The 21718-nt window shown below is 36.6% G+C and overlaps 1 protein-coding gene across 1 annotated transcript in view; it reads right to left on the bottom strand.

The window, feature by feature from the left end:
- The window catches only part of SLC9C1 (solute carrier family 9 member C1), a 75033-nt gene that overhangs the window by 33861 nt on the left and 19454 nt on the right, over positions 1-21718 (bottom strand). The window contains exons 6-12 of the mRNA XM_059388358.1: positions 19502-19663; positions 16235-16334; positions 11626-11769; positions 10281-10455; positions 6894-6975; positions 3963-4129; positions 2073-2195 (exon numbers count right to left, since the gene is read on the bottom strand). Of these exons, the coding sequence (XP_059244341.1) occupies positions 2073-2195; positions 3963-4129; positions 6894-6975; positions 10281-10455; positions 11626-11769; positions 16235-16334; positions 19502-19663 (953 nt within the window). The remainder of the gene's footprint in view (positions 1-2072; positions 2196-3962; positions 4130-6893; positions 6976-10280; positions 10456-11625; positions 11770-16234; positions 16335-19501; positions 19664-21718) is intronic.

The following is a 21718-nucleotide window of genomic DNA, read 5'->3' as shown; positions in this document are numbered from 1 at the left end:
TACTTGTTATCTCTCTTTATATCAAATAAATAAATAAAATCTTGAAAAAAAAAAGAATGAGGTAACAAAGGTCATTTGTCTGTAACACAGGAACTCAACAGAGTAACGTTCTTCTTCTTAAACTTAGTTAAAATGCTTATAAAATAATGTGAGATTAACATATTATCAATATCCATGCAGGGAAACACCATAGTCTGTTGAAAAATAAGGAAGCTGAAAGTAGTGTAGAATTCATGAGAGCTTAGCAGCACAAATGAAAAAACAGACACTAGAAAAATGTTAATTCTTAATTGATCATCCATACCAAAATGTAAGAAGAATTTAGAGAATGGTTGATACCTTAAAGTAACTGCCATTTATTGGGTGACCTACCATACTATGAAATTAACTGATTTATATATATTTTGCATAGAATTATTTAATTCTTGCAAGAAATTCATGGGGAAGATATTCTAATCTGTATTTCATAGATGAGAAAGCTGAGACTTAGAGGATTAAGAGTTTTTCCCAAGATCACATTAGAAACTCAGTTTTCTCTGAATTTAAAGCCTGTCTCCCCTTTGTCTTATGGTTGGGGGTGTTGCCTCTCCTTTACCACACTGTCTATCATACTGTGCTTCCTCTTCTAATGTACAACAGTAGTGAGGGTATTGCCCCGGTTAATAATAACTGGCTGAGATTTACATAAAAGCTCTCACAGCTTTGAAAATTGTTAATAGACTGATTAATATTATGGTTGGAACAGTGAGCATTAGAATTGAGATTGCAGAAACCAAATTAACAAACCAAGGTAAACATGAAGATAGGCCAGAACAAAGAAGTCCAAAAAAGATGTGAGATGAGATAAAGAGCTGGAGAACAGAACAGAAAGATCCAACCTACTTTAAAAAATAGGATTTCCTGGTTAAGACCCGATACATAGCACAAAATCAGCAAAGATATAATGGTAGAAAACGAACATTTAGGGCAAGAAATAAAAAAAGTACATGGAATGTATATTCCTGAAATCATAGGATATCTGAAGTGGAAAAAAATCTAAGAGTTCTTGCAGTTAGCATTTTCCTATTTTACAGATGGGGAGAAAAGAGACTAAAAAGAATAAGTTTTGAGTCACCTTATTAATGAAAGCAAAACTTAAAATGGATTCTCCTGTATTGATTTGGAGGGTTCCTGAATACTGTATTTTCCTGAAATAAATAAAAAATCTGGAGATGACTCAAAGATATGATATAAACTCTGCTGGTGGAACAAAGCACTATGTGGACATAAGTTCATACTTCATGGCACTGCCTCCGTTGCTTAAAGAAATTATTTAGGTCCTTGGAAAAGCTGCCTTTGAGAGTCAGCCTCTCTGCTAGGACTAATGCTGAAGAGAGAACAATTGTACCCTATAGACCTTCCATTTTCCAAGTGAGAATGAACAGGTAGAATGCTGGGAATTCTGTATGGCTGGAATAGCTGAGACTTGCATGAGAGTCCATAGGCAGTGCTGAAGGCCCACCATGAACATTTTGAGAGCATGAGTCACGGCAATGAGTTAAGATCCTGACCTGGATAGTAAATGGTAACTCGCCTATTAGCAGTTTTCCACAGAGTCTAGGATGCTGCTGTGCCACAGAATTTCTCTAACCTTTATCCAAGATTTGATCTGAAAACTACTCTCTACCTAAAGCTATTAGCAGAATTGGTGTTGTTCATGAAAAGCTGGCGTAGAGCCAGAGATGGGTGGTGTGGAAATGGTTGCATAACACACCTGAAGATTCAGTTCCCCTGTAATTCCTGCCTTGGGATCTGTGAAATTCCCAAATCCTCTTAATAAATCACCTTTTACTTAGGCTAATTTGGATGAATCTATTTCCCTTTTCTTTCTTTTGGCAGTCAAATGGATTCCCAAGATAGCACCAAACTTTCCTTTGCCTTTGTAACCATCTCTTAAGCTATGCAGGTAAGCATAGTCAAGATGGCTTAAAAAACAAAACAAAACGAAAACAGATGTCTTTAGCGAAGGACAAAGTTTTCAGGATAATTTTAGGCCCAAATATCATTTTGAAAGTGTATGATCAAGTACTAACTATTTGTGCCGACAAGAGACGCCTGTTGGCCAGCTCCGTTGCTTCAACGTTAAGGGTCTCATCTATCCCCTTACAGTTTAGACACGTCACCTTTTGATGTTCTGTTTGTTCTCCTTGGTTCAACTAAGTGAAACAGAAATAAGAACAAAAAAACCCCAAATACATGAATACTAAGATATTGTTTAGCATACATAACCCTCAAACAATTCACCTAAAAATTTGGTTCAAAATATTATAGAAAACCTGTTAAATATAGAAGAAGAGTAAAGATGAGTTTCCTCATCATTTCACAGTTATCTAGAAAGTAAATAATTGCCACTTTTGGAGGAAAGACGCTATATCCTGTTTTTACATTTACATGGCATTATTGACATTTTATAAAAGCTACCATATATATGATCCCATTTTAAACCAATGGTTCTGAAAGTGTGGACTCTGAGCAGCCTCAGCGTCGTGTGGAAATTGTTAGAAATGCACATTCCCAGACCCCATTGCAGACCTGCTGAATCAGGAAGTCTGGGGAAAAGGGCAGCAATCTGTGTTTTTACAAAGCATTCTATGATTCTAGGTTAAGGCAGTTTGACGATCACTGCCTTAACCTAATCACTTAAGGTAGAGTAGAAAATGAACTTAGCATTGGGAGATGGGGATTATGGATAACTTCATTTTACAGCAGAGAAAAGCTGAAGCTCAGAGAAAACTGAAGAATTGCTCAAGATCACAAAGCTATTTATTAAGTGAGAAAGCCAGGTTATGAACCCAGATTTTCTGAGTCCAAGGCCAGTGCTCTATCCATAACACCATAATATACCCCATGTTTGATCATCTGCCTTTATAAACAGACCAAGTAGCAGAGTGGGGGCCTCAGCCTTGACTTTGCACTAGAATCAGCTGGGTAAATGGAATGAAAACACATATTCTTGAGACCCACCTCAGACCATCTGGATTATTAGAATCTCCTGAGTGGGGCTGGGAAATAAAGCCATATTTTAATAAGCTTTTTAGAAGAGTCTCATGCAATCAGATTAGTAAAAGTCCACAACCAGAAATTGGGAGCTACTATAGAAATAATTGGATTTGACTTGGTATTTGTAGTATCCAGAAATCCCCGCAGTATTCCTACAGGCAGAGGGCTTGGTCCCTAGGGGGCGCTTCCAGCACTGGTTAGTGGATATGAAATGCATTTTGCGGAATCCTACTTTATAGAAACCAATTATCTTATGTCTACACTCCTAGGAGTTGGTTCCTCATATTGTAAGACTCAGCAAAAACACTGCAACAACAGCATCATACAGTATGCATTGAAACACTGCACTGAAAACTGGATGTAACATAGGAGATAGCAAAGCAGCAGCAGTAGCACCGAGAAGATTCCAGAACAACATTTATTATTTCTCCTTATGGCAACCGTGACGGACTGGGGAGTTACATAACCTTCAATGATTAAGAAGTCTGACCACAGAGATTCTAAAGCCTATCTCAGAAGCAGGAGGTGACATCTCACCCACACCTAAAGCCTAATGATACAGGCTTTGAATGCTATTTGATATAAAAAAACAATATTAATCATGAGGGCTAGGAAGTAATTGGCATATATAGTAGTGTAAACAAATGTTAAATAAATGCTGGACAAGGGCACCTGTCCACTGTCCATCTAATAAAACACTAGCCATTTTCTCTGGCTCACTCTCCTCCTTTATGGCATCTTTCCTAGGGAGCTCCAAAGCACTGTTAATTCTTTTGAATTTACAACACTAAGATTCCCTTCTTACTATTATGACAGTGGGTTACCAATACAAGCTCTCTGTCCGTTACAGGTAACAATAAAATCAAGACTTAAGGTAATGATATCTACTTTGAAGGAGTAAAGAAAAGGTATGACTTGCTTACCGCATATGGGTTTTGAAGTATAATTGCCTTTTCAACCATATTCCAATCTGCATTGGCAAGATCTTTGTCAAATTTGAGTGCAGAGGCTGCAGATTTGGTTAGCTCTTGAAAGTGTTGAAATGTACAATAAAGTGATTTATATTTTGTTGATGTGACATCACGAAGACCTTCGGTATGAAGAGTATGTTTTATCAATAGCAGGGATAACACCATTTTAACATGGATTGTATAGCTTCCTTTTGTTCCTACTGCCACCAACTATTTTTAATTTAAGTTAAGCTCAACATAAATTGTAAATGATGAAAACATTAACAAAATTTCAAGCTTTTTGACTTTCACACTCCTCAAAAAAGCTGAGGTACATAATAATAACAATAATAGTTAATACTTATTGAGAGCTTACAATATGCTAAGGAAACACTTCATAGTACATTGAATGTATTAAGTCTTTGGTTACCTTACCTATCATTTGATTACCTTACCTTTTCCCAGTTTGTTAGATGAGAAGACGGAAGCACTGAGGTGTAATGATTATTTTTATGTGTCATCTTGATTGGGATAAGGATCCTCAGATATTTGGTAATATTATTCTAGGTGTGTCAGTGAAGGTGTTTCTGGATAGAATAGCATTTAAATTGTAGAATGGGTAAAGCAGATTGCCCCCCTTACTGCCAGCAAGCCTCATCTAAACCACTGGAGCCCTGAGTAGAACAAAAGAAAATGCACTCTGCCTCACGGTCTTTGATTTGGGACAGCAGTCCTCTCCTGCCTCTGCATTTGGACAGGAACTTAAACTAATTGGCTTTCCTGGTTCTCAGACCTTTGGACTACAGATCTTGGGACTCCTCAGCTTCCATGACCATGCAAACCAATTTCCTATAATAGTATCATATATATATGCACACAGAATAGATGACACGTACATATATAGGGGATATATATGTAGGAGATATACATGTAGGAGATATGTATCTGTGTATATGTATATCTATACTACCTACATATACATCCCTGACATACGTATCCGATATATATGTACATATTTACAAATACACAGAATATAGGTAGATAGAAAAATATGCAGGAGGCATCAATATAGATATGTACATATATACATGCACATATACATATAATATAGATATGTACATATATACTACCTAAATGTAATATCGTGTATATGTATAGGATAAGTGTATATGATATATGTTTGTCTTCAGACCTCATTAAGGTTTGAAGGACTCTTCCTATCAGATACAAAGTCCTTTCAATGAGCCACAGAAGCTTTCTTGGAAAGCAATAATGTTCCATGAGCAAATGTTCACTGCTCTCAGTGCAAATAAATAGGTGCTCCTCGGTAAGAATTTTAAGTTTATTTAGCTATTAAGTAGAAGATGTGACACTATTTGCCAAAATTTCCCCTCTCTGATCTTGTTTTCCCAATTTACTATGTTAAGGCTCAGAGAATTTTAAAAAAGAAAAAAGGTTTTGGTTGCAAATACAAGGCAGGAGGGCAGTTTGGGTAATGCGATGCCATCAGTAAAGATGGCGTCTCAGATCGATTACAAATGGCATGAAGGTGAAAGCTCTGTGTAACGGAAAGGGCGATACAGCAGTTGGGAGTATAATGGATTGAAAGCATCAGGGCTGCTTGTTTCTAGTTCCTCAGTTGCTGTTATCTTGTTGCATGACCTTGGGCAGGAACATTTACCTCTCTAGATCTCCACTCTTCCCTTGTTAAAAAATAGACCATGAGGGTTGCTGGAGGGGAGGCTTGTCAGAGAAATAGGGTGGCTGGGTTATGGACATTGGGGAGGGTGTGTGCTATGGTGAGCACTGTGAATTGTGCAGGACTGGTGATTCACAGACCTGTACCCCTGAAGCAAACAATACATTATATGTTAATAAAATTTAAAAAAAATAATTAAAAAAATAGAAGATGAAAACAGGCATAACCGCTTAATGCAATTGTCTCCTACAGCTGCTATTTTTGCTTCTCTGCTCTTCAATCATTTATCCACAGAACTAGAGTTAACATATAATTACACTTGCTTAAAACTGGCCAAGGAATTCGTCTTGCCCTTAGAATAAAATCTTAAAATCCGAGGCCCTTCATTACTTAACCCCTTCCTACCTCTCTCATCTGGACATTCTCCATTATCTGCTTGTACTCAAAGGGTCAAATGCTCTTTCCTTGAATATACTCAGCTTCTAGCTTCCTCAGGAATCTAGCACCCATTGTATTTTCTATCTTATGTAATGTGTAATTTGTTTACGTTGTGCACGTGACTCTCTGGTCCTGCCTCATTTGACTTGCTGTCTGTTTCTTTTTTCTCCAGTGTAAGCTCCACTGACACAGAAATCCTGTCTGTCTTCATAATGCATCATTATCAGTTAGAATAGTGCCTGGCATATAAGAAGTTTTCAATAAAAGTTTGTTGAATAATTGAAAAAACTTACTGTATTATTTTTTTTAAACTAGACTAATGCAAATAAGTAATCTTTTTTAAATTTACTAGCTTATTGGCCTAATCTGTTTATATGCTTTAAAAAAATTTTTTTTTATTTGTTTATTTGAGAGAGACAGAGATAGTGAGAGAGAGCATGAGCGGGGAGGAGGGGCAGAAGCTCACTCCCCACTGAGCATGGATCCCAATGCAGAACTCTGTCCCAGGACCCTGGGATCATGACCTGAGCCAAAGGCAGATGCTTAACCAACAGAGCTACCCAGGATCCCCTCTTCATATGCTTTTATATAGAGAGCCAATTTCTTCTTCTATTAGACACCTGATTTTCATTTATGTGGATTCTTTCCTCATTAATAGCAATTCTTTAGCATTTTTAGAATGTTTATCTCTTCATTAATAGTAATTACAAGGGGTTACTTAGTAATTAGTAGAGTTTACCTAGTAATTAGTAATTACTAGGGCTTACCTAGTTTACTGACTGCCATTGGCAAAATAAATCTATTGACAATCAAGGTAATTAAGCATACTGACACTCCATGAAATAGTACCTATAATAGAAAGAAAAATACAAAGTAAATATTCATGATAATTTCTTGTAGCGTAGTCTATATTTACCAATGAAAATTAAACTAGATTGTACTAGGTCAATAAATGCTCATAGTAGGGAGAGAATTTGAAAGTCAGGCATGATGAAAGTACTCTGGGGATTCTTTGTCTCCCTGCATGTATTTTATCCATGTTTTTGGAACCAAATCAAGACTCAGGCAGGACATGTGGTTTGACAAGTAAACATGTACTTACAGAGACATTGGGGGAAAAAAATGCTTGTCCCTAAACTCCATTGCTGTACTTCTTGGGCCTTCATATATTGGGTGTCTCATATATTTAACCAGTTTAATAGCTATATATATCCAGTTTAGTATAGGAAAAAGATCTGACATCCATTATTCATTATGGCCAGAGCCAGAATTCCACAGGCATCAGTAATTTGCTAAAGCTTCCGGAAGCATTCTAACACACGTTCAAAGTTGAGGACCTCTAAGTTATTTTATTTCAATAGAAATATGAGCTAATGTCTATATAGTAAGTGTAGGGCACAATATATCAAACTTACTTAATCCTCACTACCATTCTATGAAGTATATACCAGTATTGTCCAATTACACAGGAGACAAACTCAGGCACTGTTACTTACACAAGGTCGTTGGCCTTTGTGAGTCCTAACAGGGACAAGACTCAAGTTATTTTTAACCCTTTCCTGGAGTGCTGCTTCATGAGTATTAAAAAGTTAGCTGGAGGGTTCAGCTAAATTAAATTAAGAAAGAAGTGTGACTTTCTTCTCAACTAGTTGCTACTAGTGAGGGCATCTTACTACATGATTTTGTTTACTAGCGTTTTATCTCATATCAGGTCTACGTGGCATCACTATCATGTCATTACAGCTCATATTTGTTGTACACTTACAATATGTTAAACCATGTGTTGAGCATTTTATGTACATTTTCAATTTCTTCAAATAACCCTTTGAGATTGTGGTGTGCTGGAGCTGACTTTTGCAGTTCGTGAGAGCTGATGTTAAATTTTCAGGAAGTTATGGAGTTGATTATTGTTCTTTTAAAGTGATTACGCAATGGAAAGTGACAAATATTATTTAGGGCTCCCTCTGACCCCTAAGAGAGTTACTTGTTAACATTTGCTAACACACCATTGGTATTATTAAGTCCCTTTTGAAATGAGGAAACTGACATGTGCCTTGAGGTGGGTATTAATTAACTCACTGATGGCCACACAGCAGAGAGCAGCCAACTAGAAACTTCAGAATCCAGATCCATGTGCGATGTCTACCATTACACGGGTCAGGGTGTGTGGTGCCAAACTGACCTTGATTATTCAGGCATGTGGAGATACTTAAAAAGAAGGGGGAGATCATGTAATATTAGATAATTTCGTGTGTTTTTAAGAAAGATTTTATTTATTTGATAGAGAAAGAGAGAGAGAAAGCGAGAGAGGGAATACAAGCAGGGGGAGTAGGAAAGAGAGAAGCAGGCTTCTGGTAGAGCAGGGAGCCCGATATGCGGGTCAATCTCAGGACTCTGGGATTGTGACCAGAGAGGAAGGCAGATGCTTAACGACTGAGACACCCAGGCACCCTAGATAATCTCACTTTCAAAAGCAGTGTTTGAATGTTTCATGTTTTAATGTTTGGGATATTATCTAATTAGACACGCAATAATTTCCTTGCTGCTTTTCCCTTTACATTTGGAATTTATGTGTTTAAAAAAAACCCTGCAATGGAAGTGTTAGATGCATCTTGATATCTTCACAGGAAATTTCTTATAGAGGTCCTTGTAATGTTCTTACCTGGAAACGAGGTAGAGGGAGAATCATGCCTTTTATGTTCTGTTAGGCAGAATTGGGGGCTAGTAATTAATGAAGAGGTAACATCACTAGACCATTAAAATATTCTGGTTCCTAGCATTACTAAATGTGGCCTCACATTTAGTAATATGAAAGTCAATGAAGTCAATCACAAACAGGTTTCTATTTTTCTCAAGTGGCTATTAGCAGTAAGTAAAAATATAAACACTTATTGAGTACATATTCCTTTTTTTTTAAGATTTTATTTATTTATTTGACAGACAGAGAGCATAAGTAGGCAGAGAGGCAGGCAGAGAGAGAGGGGAAGCAGGCTCCCTGCTTAGCAGAGAACCTGATGTGGGACTCGATCCCAGGACCCTGGGATCATGACCTGAGCTGAAGGCAGAGGCTTAACCCACTGAGCCACCCAGGGGCCCCTGAGTACATATTCTGTATCGGGTACTATTTTTAAAAATATTTATTCATTTATTTATTTGACGGGGGAAAGGATGGAGGGAGAGGGAGAGAGAAAATCTGGAGTGCAATGCAGGGTTCTATCTCATGATCATGACATGAGCCAAAACCATTTAGATTTGGAGGCATAACTGATCAAGCCACTCAGGTACCCTTATCAGGTACTATTTTAAAATTATTTATAAGTTTTAACTCCTTTAACTTTTTTTTTTTTTAAGATTGCATTTATTTATTTGGCAGGGGGAGAAACAGAGAAAGGGAGCACACACAAGCACGGAAAGCAGAAGCACAGGCAGAAGGAGAAGCAGGCTCCCAGCTGAGCAAGGAGCCTGACACAGATGTGGGGGCTCCATTCCAGGACCCTGGGATCATGCCCCGAGCTGAAGGCAGATGCTTAACCATTTGAGCCACCCAGGTGTCCCCATAATAAACTCATTTTAAAAGTGTAATGAAAAGGGGTGCCTGGGTGGCTCAGATGGCTAAGTGTCTGCCTTTGGCTCAGGTCATGATCCCAGGGTCCTGGAATGGAGTCCCGCATCAGGCTCCTTGCTCAGTGGGGAGTTTGCTTCTCACTTTCCCTCTGCCACTCCCTCTGCTTGTGCTCCCCTTGCTTGTGCTCTCTCTCATGCTCTTTCTCTCTCTTTTAAATAAATACATAAAATCTTAAAGAAAAAAAAAACTGAATGAAAAGATAAACCCAAATCATCCAATCAGGTATTAGAAAGATAAGAGTAGGGACAGGTGTGTTTACCTCTCTTATCTTATTTTATGGCTTTTATTGCTCTTGTAATGAAAAACATGATTGTAGCGTTGAGGAAGGGGTTTAGGGAATCCCTAAGCCAGAATGTTCCCCAGGAAGAGGAAAGTTGCCAGTTGTTTTTCCTCTCCCCAATCTTGCCAGCACAGCTAAACCACTCCCGTCATCCAAGTGGGATTGAGCTACCGCTCCACAAAAATGTATTTTAGTACACAGAAACAATATTCATAAAATGCTCAAATAAAAAAAATCATTTATCTTTACTTGAGATTTTTCCCTCTCAGAGCCAAGAGAAAGTTCAGAGTAGGCAAGCAGAAGAGCCATGTTTATATTAGGCGTTCCTTTCATTTCACTCCAGACCATTATGAATGCCCAGCGCCAGCTGAACCCATGGCCAAGTCGAGACAAAACAGGGCTCATTATTAGAAAGACCAAAAGTCTAAAACACAAAAGAGATTTTAAAAAGTTATTCTTGCTATAGACATCCCCCCCCCCCCATTTCATTCTAGTCTATTCCAATCTATTCCCCGTGGAATGGCCGACTCTCAGACAAAGGAACCATCTTTTCACACACTGTGGCCCCGAAAAAAGGCAGAAGGGCATTTCATTGAGAGAGATGCCAAGAGGATGGCATTATTCTTTTTGCTCCTTTCTATGAAGTTTGTAGTAGGGTAATTACACATTTCTTGGGGTAGAAAAGAAAAAGTTAGAGATGTTTTGTGAATCTATTCTATCCTGGATTCTCCCCACTTCCCCCAAAATAAAAAAAGTCTAACGATTAAGAACTGAAGGGGGAAAATGTCTTCCCTTTCTTTGTTCTTTGTAGATTTTTAACCTTGCTGAATTTACCCAATACTGGCAGATTTGTTTCTAGTTTTTCTTTTAATCACATATCTCCTACATTTCACACCAATTATATCTGATAATTTGGTAGTAATTTCCATTTAGTTGGCACTAGCCAACTGCTGTTGACTCCTAATTAGTTTTCCTCGATGGAGGTAAAACGCTAGCAACACAAGGGATAGAACCTGGAGAGTGTAGTCATGGTGGTTTTTCCTCCTCTATATCACATCCTTTTCACTAACATGGGCAGACTCTTTCCTGCCTTTTACCACTGAAAAGGGGACTACAAAAATTATTTAAGCGAAAAGGACATTTACAAGAAGGACTTTCTAATGATTTTTAAAAATCTGTTTGTAACTATAAATTAATCAGAAGGAAATTATTTGTTGTACAATATTAGGCAAACAAAAGCAACATAAAATTTTTATTTATGATTGATGCTGAACTTTATGAAACCTCATAGGAAAAAATAACAGTGCACGAAACATACCAAATGTTAACAGCAGTTTCCCCTGGGTAGTAAAATTACGAAAGATTTTTTTCTTCTAATTAAAAAAAAATTATAGAGTTCTTGGATTACTTTGACATGCAGTTAGAAGTTGAACGAAAAAACCCCACTAAAACAGTAATTTGCTAATGATTCTTTGGCAAGTTTAAGAGGGAATTCTTCATTTTCATTCTAAGGAATGACACATTTTTATTTTAAAAAATATCTTTGGGCTTATTCAGTGTCCTATAAATAGAAAAATTCAAATGACATTCTTACCTTAAAACAATAAGTGTGAAATAGATATTTAATGAATAATATATGTCAGAAAATGTTATGTATAAATACATATGTGCAGGAATTAGAAGTCCAACGAAGGTAAACACCATAAGTGAAGCAACAAATGATAGACAATTCCAGAATCTGCATTTTCAAAAAAGTTGAATGTGGTTAATTACAGGTAAGTAATCTAACACATTTATCACAAGATTTATTCATGTGAAACATTGTGCTAGGCCTAATCAAGAAAATAAAGATGAATAAGGCATTTACCTATACACAAAGGGCTTATAATTTAACTGGGAGAAAGGAGCAGTAAGGCAAGTAAACTATATGTAAATTAGTGTCTTTCTTTTGGGATTGATTCTGAAAACATGTTTTGCTTCATTCAGGTGCCGTGGTTCATGTGGCTTGAAAATCCCGTTGTGAACACCTTGTATTATTAGGAAGAGCTAAAATTATCTTTAAAAGGATTACTGAACTGCGAATCTGCTTTATATAGTGATAGAATTAAGGCTTACCCTAAAATCTAGTGAGCACTTAGAAGATGTGAAATAATCCTTTATTCAAATGAATGCCCTCTGTATATTTCTCCTTTTGGGATTTGTGAATGTGTATACATTTTAAAGTGCCTAAGAGCACAGGAAAACTCTACATCACTCTGAAGTGCATGTTCTCATCTGCTACAGGCAAAGCAATTTGGTAAAGGACACTCAGTTACCAGTATTTGTCATGTTTTGGTGTTGGCACCATAGGAGGCTATTTTTAAAATTTACTTTTTATTATCTTCCTATATATTTCCTGCGAATGTCACCATATTACATTAATAACAAAATAAATTGAAAAGTTTAAAAGGGCACACAAATACCACTTTCATGAGATGACAGTGGCTTGGTTTAACCATATGCTACCAGGGTTTTCAGTCCCTGAAACCCTTAAAAAGAATGATTGTCCCTTCTCCAGAAAAATGGACCTGCCAAATACCAGATCCAATACTAAAAATAACTCTCTGTTGCAGTAATACAAATTTTCAGTTCCAAGCAGTATTAAGAGGCACAAATACCTAGGCCTTATCAGGCAAACACTGCATATAAAACATTCTAGCCTAGGAAATACTAAGTCAAATACTTCAAAATAGTGTTTATGTGGCCACACTTAGGCTAATAATTACTGTAGGCTATGAATTGTCATCCCTTTCTTACAGATGCATGGTCATGCTTTTAATTCTGTTAGCTTCTGGATTTAAATGCTGCATCCAATGTTAACTCAGAGGGAAACACACTAAGATATATTTTATGATGATTCTGTAATTTTTATCCTTCTTTTGACTTCACTATCAAAAGCAAATCCAATTGTTGCACCATGTGCATAGGCACCAAGAAAATAAAATAAAATAAAATAAAATCCCTTAAAGCATTATACCCACCTACCCATACAATTAATGAAATCCTTTGTGAGCATTAATTGAGTAGGATAATTCAGCCAAGTCAGTGGTGAATATGAACTACCATGATACTTTTCTTTTTATTTAACAAGCGCATAATTGAAAAATTTTCCTAACATTGTGGAAAAATGCTGTGGAATACCAAATATAACAGTCTCATTAAGTGAGCATAAAATGCAATCAAATCAACTAAGCAACAATCTAGAGGAGCTGTCAAGACCCTTTCATATGTGGTAGAAACTAATGGGAGAAACCTGATGAGGGGGAAACCAGATTCTTTAAGGAACCAGTCTATCAAATTCAAATTAGGTTTGAACTGAACAACCAAGCTCCAGCTCATCTCATCCCATGGACTTGTGCATGACCTTGTGCATGGGTGTGTGCACGTGTGTGTTTGTAACAATTCAGGCACATTGAAAAAGTGTTTCTGACTTAAAAAAAAAAAGAACTTCTCTTTTATTTGATGATATGAGTATCCTAATACTGTTGTGTATTTTTACATATGTAGTATTTTTGTGTATCTTTTATGTAGCAAAAGGTCACAACCCTGTCTGTATCTAAGTGTCATGAGGGGAGAATTTTAGAAAAATTTTTAAAGAACCAGATGTCTGAATGCAGTCATGGTTTTGGTTCAACAGATCCAGGCAACAGATCCAGGCAAAAAAAGTTTTGCATTTGATTGCCTGACATCGGACAGCCATTAGCCTAGAGAAATGACATGACCTTATGGACAGAATGTTGTTGGGGTTCAACTTGTCAGGAATAAAAGATCCTGCAGCCCGGCAAGGAAGCAGTTTCTATTTTGGGAATTTCTTTCTAGGAAGGTGAAGTATAAATGGAAGCTTGAAAGAAGGAGGGTGTCTACTCTGCCAGCATACAGGGGAAGCGCATTTCAGGAACGGAAACTCAAGGACAGAAGCAGCACAAATAGCATGCTGGGGACGTCTGAGGAACAGCAGAGTGATTAGAGTGGCTAGGGTGAGTTCAGTGAGGGTGAGAGTGGTGGAAATGAGGGGGACATCGGTCTCTGTTTGTTTGCCATTAAAGCAGCTTTGACCTGTAGCCAGAATGGAAGTTATCAGACAGTTTTTTTTTTTTCAAGATTTTGTTTATTTATTTGACAGACAGAGATCACAAGTAGACAGAGAGGCAGGCAGAGAGAGAGAAGGAAGCAGGCTTCCTGCTAAGCAGAGAGCCCGATGCGGGGGGGCTCGATCGCAGGACCCTGGGATCATGACCTGAGCCGAAGGCAGAGGCTTTCACCCACTGAGCCACCCAGGCGCCCGTATCAGACAGTTTTAAACAAAAGAAATGATCTGGGTAAGGAGGAAGTGAGGCTAGTGAGGATCCGAAAAGATCATGGGATTGACTCTGTGTTGTCTCAGCATGATTGCAGAATTGTTCAAATCGGGGTCCCAGAGGTTGTAAGCCTAAAACACGGGAGATGATGGACTTCTTCTCTGAGAGAGTAGCAAGGACCTGCTGCAGATTACTGTAGGCTTCAGGCAGATTTACCTTTGTTATCCTAGATTTCTACCATCTTGGAGAGTAGGAGCTGACACATGTCATGTTTTAAGACAATAAGATTCGTGAAATTGAGATTATGAAGTGGTCTTTTAGTGGGTGGCTTAAGCAAGGTGGGAAACATGCCCACAGGAGGAGAGGAAGTCCAGGAGCTGAAAGGTGGAGTAGAAGGATCAACTGTGTGGATACTGATTGACATCACTAGGAATAGTGATAGAGAAATGGTACCGCAGAGAGCCACAGTGAGAGGGGGGCCAACATCTTCATGAAATGGAGAGTGTGATTCGGAGCTCTAGATGTAAATCGACCAAATAATATGGTACAGCATATGGTACAGCATAGCAATTTAAAAAAGAGGATCCATAATTCAACTACCAAGACTTCAAATACAGACCATCCCCAATTTTTTTACAGCCTGAGAATCTGATGGCATGAACTTCAAAACTGGGTTTTTCTAGGGAAGAATGATGAAGAATGATCTAGAAATGACTTTGAGATACAGAGAGATCATCTACCACAACTCTAGGCTCAGTAGTACCAGGGATGTGAGGGAGAAAAACACAAATTTTAAGGAATGCAAGTGAAGTAATGTCTTCACAGGAGATCCAGGTTTCAGTTAGAGCAGAAAGGTGAAAAGAGTCTTCGGAATCACTTCCCAAAGGCAGAGTTGAAACACATAATATTTTTAATTCTTCCTCCAGCAATTAATTGTGGCAAGTAATTCTGCCTAGCTGCTGATACAATTGATTTTCATTGTAATTGACACGAGGTGTTAGTAGGTGCTTCAAAATTCTATAAGGTTCTATACTTTCAATCTTATTCTATTTTCTATATTATTCTCCAAAACTCTAAAATCACTGATTATGTTTAGAGTCTCTGTTAACATATGTTGCCATTGTGTGATTTAGGTCAAGTTCTCAGCCTATGTATTGGAGCATCACAAAAAGCAACACCCTTCTTCTACACTGGTGCAAATTCCAATCACCCCTAAACTGGATGCCCTTGAGCAGGGCACAGTTTATACAGTTGTACATTTGGCCATATTTTCTTTTATGTGCTTTCTTTAATGTGCTTTGCAGGCCATCTCTTCATTGTCCTTAAAATATTGGGTTTCTATTCTAGTAGTAACACCATGCTGAACCATGTTGGAGCCTGAGGCAAAAGGAATTAATCAGTAATATTGCTTCCATCTTAATTTAAAAGTTTTGCATTTTCACAAACATGAATTTTTTGCATTAATTCCAATTTTCAAAAAAAATTGTACTAAAATATTATGTATCTTCATTACTGAGTTTTTTGGCACCTTCTTAAATTTTATGCTAGAATGAGTGCCTCATATGCCTTACCTTAATCCTGGCCCTGTCTAATAAATTTTACTAGAAATTCCTGAGTAGACTGTCAGACACTTGAGAGAATTAGTAGGAAAACAGAGCTAACATGAACTCAAGGTAAGTTTACAAATTTTGCCTAAAATTAGAGGATTAGAAGACACAGGCAAATAGAATTTTGAGTAAAAGTTTTTCGTCAGGTAGTTTTGGAGTCCATATCTTACTTTGACTAATGTAGATGTAGATAGAGTTGCTATTACAATATTATAGCTTCTAATGCATGAAACAAAGTGAAAATAGACCATCTACTCACTCGAGAAGAAGCGCTTCAACTCCTGGTTTAAAACTTGTAGAATTCAAAAAAAGTCCCATAATAGCCAGGGTAAATATTCCAGACATTCCAACTAGCTCACCTATTTATAAAAGAAATAAATATAAAGTATTAATTTATATTAATAAATTAATATTATACAAATTTTGCCCAAGATAAAAATATCAGATATCTCGATAGTATAGTAACTTTATAGAAAGACTGCCCTACTTGGTTTCAACTGAATTGTATTACAGATTGTAACCACCACCTCGTCCTCTTCTTTCTCAGATTCCCACCCAACTGTGATGTCAAGTCTATAGTGAACCTCCTTGCACTGCTTTGGCTTCAGATCACTGCCAACAATATGAAGCTCACAAAATTTCTCATGGGCCCCACTCTGGTCTGAGCACCCTCTACAGGTCTAATTTTTTCAGAGGGCTCTGGAGGAATGAAATGGAAGTGAGCCAGTGAGTTTTTTATGAACGAGCCCACTTCATACTTTCTTCTTAGGAGACAATGGGAGATAGAAATGATCCGATTTTGTGGTAGGACTAAGGGAGTTGACCCAGTAGAAACCTCATATGGGTATACTTCCCCAGCTTAATATTGTTTTGGCACATTTACTGTGCTGGACTGAAAAGCATAAAAAATTGGAATATTCTTAAAAGTAGTGGTATCAGAATTATATTACCCCTTGCTTATGAATGTAGTATATTACCACTGTAAAAATTCAAATAATATGGTACAGCATATGGTACAGCATAGCAATTTAAAAAAGAGGATCCATAATTCAACTACCAAGACTTCAAATACAGACCATCCCCAATTTACAAAGTTTCGACTTGTGATTTTTCAGCTTTACAATAGTGCAAAAGCAGTGTGCATCCAGTAGATACAATACTTCCAATTTTGAGTATTGATCTCTTCTCAGGCTAGCAATTTGTGGTAAGAGCCTCTCTCATGATGCTGGGCAGTGGCAGCAAGCCGCAGGTTCCAGTCAGGCAGGCCATCATGAGAGTCAACAGCCAATCTGCACCCACATGACCGTTCAGCTTTTCCCTTTCAGTACAGTGCTCATTAAATTACATGAGATATCCAACCTTTTCATAAAATAGGCTTTGTGTGACATAATTTGCCCAACTGTGGGCTAATGTAAGTATTCTGAGCATGTTGAAGGTAGACTGGGCTAAGCTATGATGTTTGATAGGTGAGGTGTACTAAATGCATTTTTTTAAAGATTTTTTAAAAAATTTATTTATTTATTTGACAGAGAGAGATCACAGGTAGGCAGAGAGGCAGGCAGAGAGAGTGAGAGAAGCAGGCTCCCCACTGAGCACAGAGCCCAATGTGGGCCTCGATTCCAGGGCCCTGAGTTCATGACCTGAGCCGAAGGCAGAGGCTTAACCCACTGAGCACCCAGGCGCCCCTACTAAATGCATTTTTGACTTAATGATCTTTTCAACTTACAGTGGTGTATTGAGATATAACTCCATTGCAAGTCAAGGAAGATAATTATAATTTTAAATCAAACTTACAGCTTTAGAATAAATCCCACTTTGTCATGGTGAATAATCCTTTTTAACTCTAAAACTTTAAAATTATTTTGGGAAGTATAACCCCGAATCTTGAGGCTATGTTCACTTACTAAATAATGTTAGAGGAAAGCTATTTGCTAGAATATACTTTTTGTAGAAATTTAGGTATCCATAATTAAAGCAGTATGCAATGAATGTATCTTTACTGACCATTCTCTTGGTATCTATTAATTCATTAACTTGATTATGTAAACTCACTTGATTATAACTGGCTTTAATCTACTGATTAGTTAGGAAGCCTCAAGCTTCTATATTCTGCCTTTCCTTCATCAGACACAAAAATAATAAATCTTGTTACTCTAGCATTTCTAAAAAGATTTTCTCTGTCTTAATTTATTCAAATCTTGTATTTCTCATAAGCTTTTATAGTTTTCCGTGTTTAGGCTCAAACTTCTTGTTCAGTTTATTCATTTATATTTTGTAATATTTTGCCAATGTAAAGAGAATCAAATTTTTATTATATTTTCTAACAAGCTACTGCTGGCTTATAAGGACACTATTTTTTTGTATATTTACCTTATATCAAACTATTAAAAAGCCTTTTGGATTTGCTATTTAATCCAAAATGCTGTCATTAATGTAATCTTTTTCTCCTTCAAAATTATGTATAAATCCATTCATTTCTCTCCTTCCGTCCTTCCTCCCTTCTTTCCTCTCTCTTTCTTCCTTCCTTTCTTTGTTTCTTTCTTTCTGTCTTTCTTTTTCTTTCTATTGTCTTAGCAAAAGCTTCTAGAGAAATCATGGATATGCAACTAGGCAATATTGGCTCCCTCCTATCTGTAAAAGGAAGGACATTGTATAAGTTGGTAACTAAGTAACTAGCTATTATTTCCTGCACATGCTAACTCCAAGTCATTTACAGGGCTGTCTTGAAAAGATGGGTTGAATGACATTCTGGGGCTGCATCAGAGAACAATAATAGGGTAAATTATTAATATCTGCCATACTTCCGTGAGGAGGAGGGGGTGACAAATGGATTAACAATAACAGATTTTTCTAATATTTAGTCTTGATCTGTAACTTCTATTTTGATTTCCTTTTGGATCTAAAATTTATCAAGAAAAGTATATTTAATTTCAGGCTACTAGAATGATTAATAAAGACCTTCCTTTTGTAATTAGTAAATGCATTATAGCAAATATAAGTAATGTAATTATAGTAAATATAGTAAAATAGTAAATACACTAAATGTAATTGTGAATGCATTGTTATTGAACAGTGTTTCAGATTTTATTAAAATGCTCTTCAAGTCTAGTTCATTTCTGTAAATTTTCTCTGGGTATGTGTATAGGATATGCCTTCTGTTTGAGGAAATAAAACCTTATATTTTGTAAACCAATTATTTTTTTTACTTATATCTTTTTATAGCCATCATTATTTTTTGTCCAACTGCTTATGAAATTAAGGCATGCTCAAATATCTCATTGTGATTATGATTTTGTCAAATTCTTTTGTCTTTTATAATGGTATTTGTTTGACATATTTTGAGACATTGATTTCTATTGTATAGAAATTAATATTTTTATCTCTTGTGATAGGTTATTTTAACAAAAATATTCCTCATAGATAAGTTGAATTTTTTTTGTTTTTATTTTTTTACAAACTTTGCCTGGTATGCATTTTCCCAAATCTCTGTTTTGCATTTTTCTGTCATTTTAGGCCTCAGACTTACTAATAAAAAAGATGAGGTGCAGGATTGAGACGCAGAGGCTTATGTGATAGACATCATCTCCAAAAACAGTAGATATCCACAGCTGAATCAGTTTTGAACATAGAATTCCAAGCAAGAAACTTGCTAGAAAATAAGACCAAATTTCAAGCAGGATCTCAAAGACTGTAAGAAAAGGGAGTAAACAGAAAAGAGTTACTAGAACTTACTTGACCTTAAATTTAAGTGATACTCTGGGTCATCTTTTCTTTTTGTCCTTATCTTTAACAATAGCTTATCGCCATTGGTATGTATGGTATTTTCTTATTCCTAAATTGAAAGTTTCCATTCAAATGCTGAAAGCTGTAACAAGTTAGCAAAATTCAGTCAGTTTCATTTAAGAGCTCCTTTCAGTGTCCTTTAAGAAATACACTGGGTGTGGTGCATAAACAATGAATTCTGGAACACTGAAAAGAATTGAAAAATTAAATGAAAATTAAAAAAAAAAAAGAACTGTGAGAGAATACTTTTCTGTTGTTTTAAGCCATAAAAAACAAACAAAGAAAGAAAGAAAGAAAGAAAAGAAAAGAAAAGAAAAGAAAAGAAATACACATGTATTCAGTGCCATACTATGCAATAAACTTTGGAGATATGGTTGAATAAAAAGTAGAAAATCCCCAAGCTCTGGGAACTTATATTCTATATCTATCAAGGTACATACAGGAAATACAGAAAAAGGGATGCCTTTTCTGGGTCCTAGTGGAGTGAATCTTCTGTATTGTTTTGGCTGGTCAAACCAACTGGTTTCTCTAGGTCACACCTGCTCTAGGCATGGAGATAAGCCATAAGGGTAATTTGGGGAGTCTAGTACCACCTGCAACTGAAACAGATTGGAGGTAGATTCTGATTTCAGAAGAAGGTAGGGAACTGGAGTTAGAAGACCCATTTGAAAGTTGCTTTCTTTTTATAAAAAAGAAAAATAGGGCGCTTGGGTGACTCAGTTGTTAAGCGGCTGTGGTCAGCTCAGGTCATGATCCCAGGGTCCTGGGATCAAGGCCCACATCAGGTTCCCTGATCAGCGGGAAGCCTGCTTCTCCCTCTCCTGCTCCCCCTGCTTGTGTTCCCTCTCTGTGTGTCTCTCTCTGTCAAATAAATAAAAATCCTAAAAAAATAAAATAAAAAGAAAAAAGAAAAATAGTTTCTAATCAGTAAAATGTTTATTAAATGGAAAAAAGTAAATCCATTATTTCTTACAATGGTTTTAAACTCCTAACATGCAAGCTAGGAAGGACAGAAATATGAGTATAATAACTCCTCTTAGTTTTCCCCTTTGTGGAATATGTGCTAACTTCAAAGATGGAGCAACATTATTTAAATAATTACCTGAGTTTTAAAAATAATAATTATTATGAAAATTACTGATTCACTATTATGTCAGTTGATATAAATGAAATATCAGTAAATCTTATTAAGTATCTTTTTTTAAAAGGACATTTTTCTTTCAAATCTGTTAAGTCAGAGAAATCCCTCATGGCTAGGGAAATAAGTTCACTCTTCATCCTTCAGCAGAGTTTTTATTATTGTAGTTGTTACTATTATTATTAAGATAGAATGATTATTTATGGTTTTTACTCCTCTGAAACTTAAACACAAAATTCTGTTCCATTAATTTTATCAAAAATTATGAAGCAAGCTCTGTGAAAGCAAGGACTACTGTGTTCATGGTTGAAGCATGAGGCCTAGAATAAGAACTATCAGAGAGTACATATCAATAAACAATTGTTTATTAATGAATGAATGAATTTATATATCAGTAACCACCCCCCCTTTTTTATTGGTAGCTTGCCAGTGAATATCAAGAAGGTTCTCTTGATTAGATTATAGGTATCAACTCTGATAAGGTTCCCTGAAATTCTGTAGACAATCATTACTATCTTAAATGGAGCCTAGTAGAATACTGGATCAGGTTGGGAGGCTGGGCGTGGATCTGTCCAACCAGCACCCATGACTATACCTCTTTGTATTTTTTGGTTTTCTGAGAGAGAGGTCCTAGAGTTTTTGAGAGGCTTCTGAATATAGACATCTTTATGTTGTTCACCTTCATAATCTTCAGGAAGTTTTGTGGTGAAAGCCCTCTGAGAGACATAATATGGATTTTGGAAGAGGTTAAATGTATGTGGTAGTTTGACTTCCTCACACACCACAGATGAAATATATGAGGCACTTAAAGAGGGTGTACCT

This window comes from Mustela nigripes, chromosome 2 (assembly GCF_022355385.1).
Source record: "Mustela nigripes isolate SB6536 chromosome 2, MUSNIG.SB6536, whole genome shotgun sequence".
NCBI lineage: Eukaryota > Metazoa > Chordata > Mammalia > Carnivora > Mustelidae > Mustela > Mustela nigripes.
The sequence above is the reverse complement of the archived record's forward strand: the minus strand, read 5'-3'. Positions and strand labels throughout refer to the sequence as shown.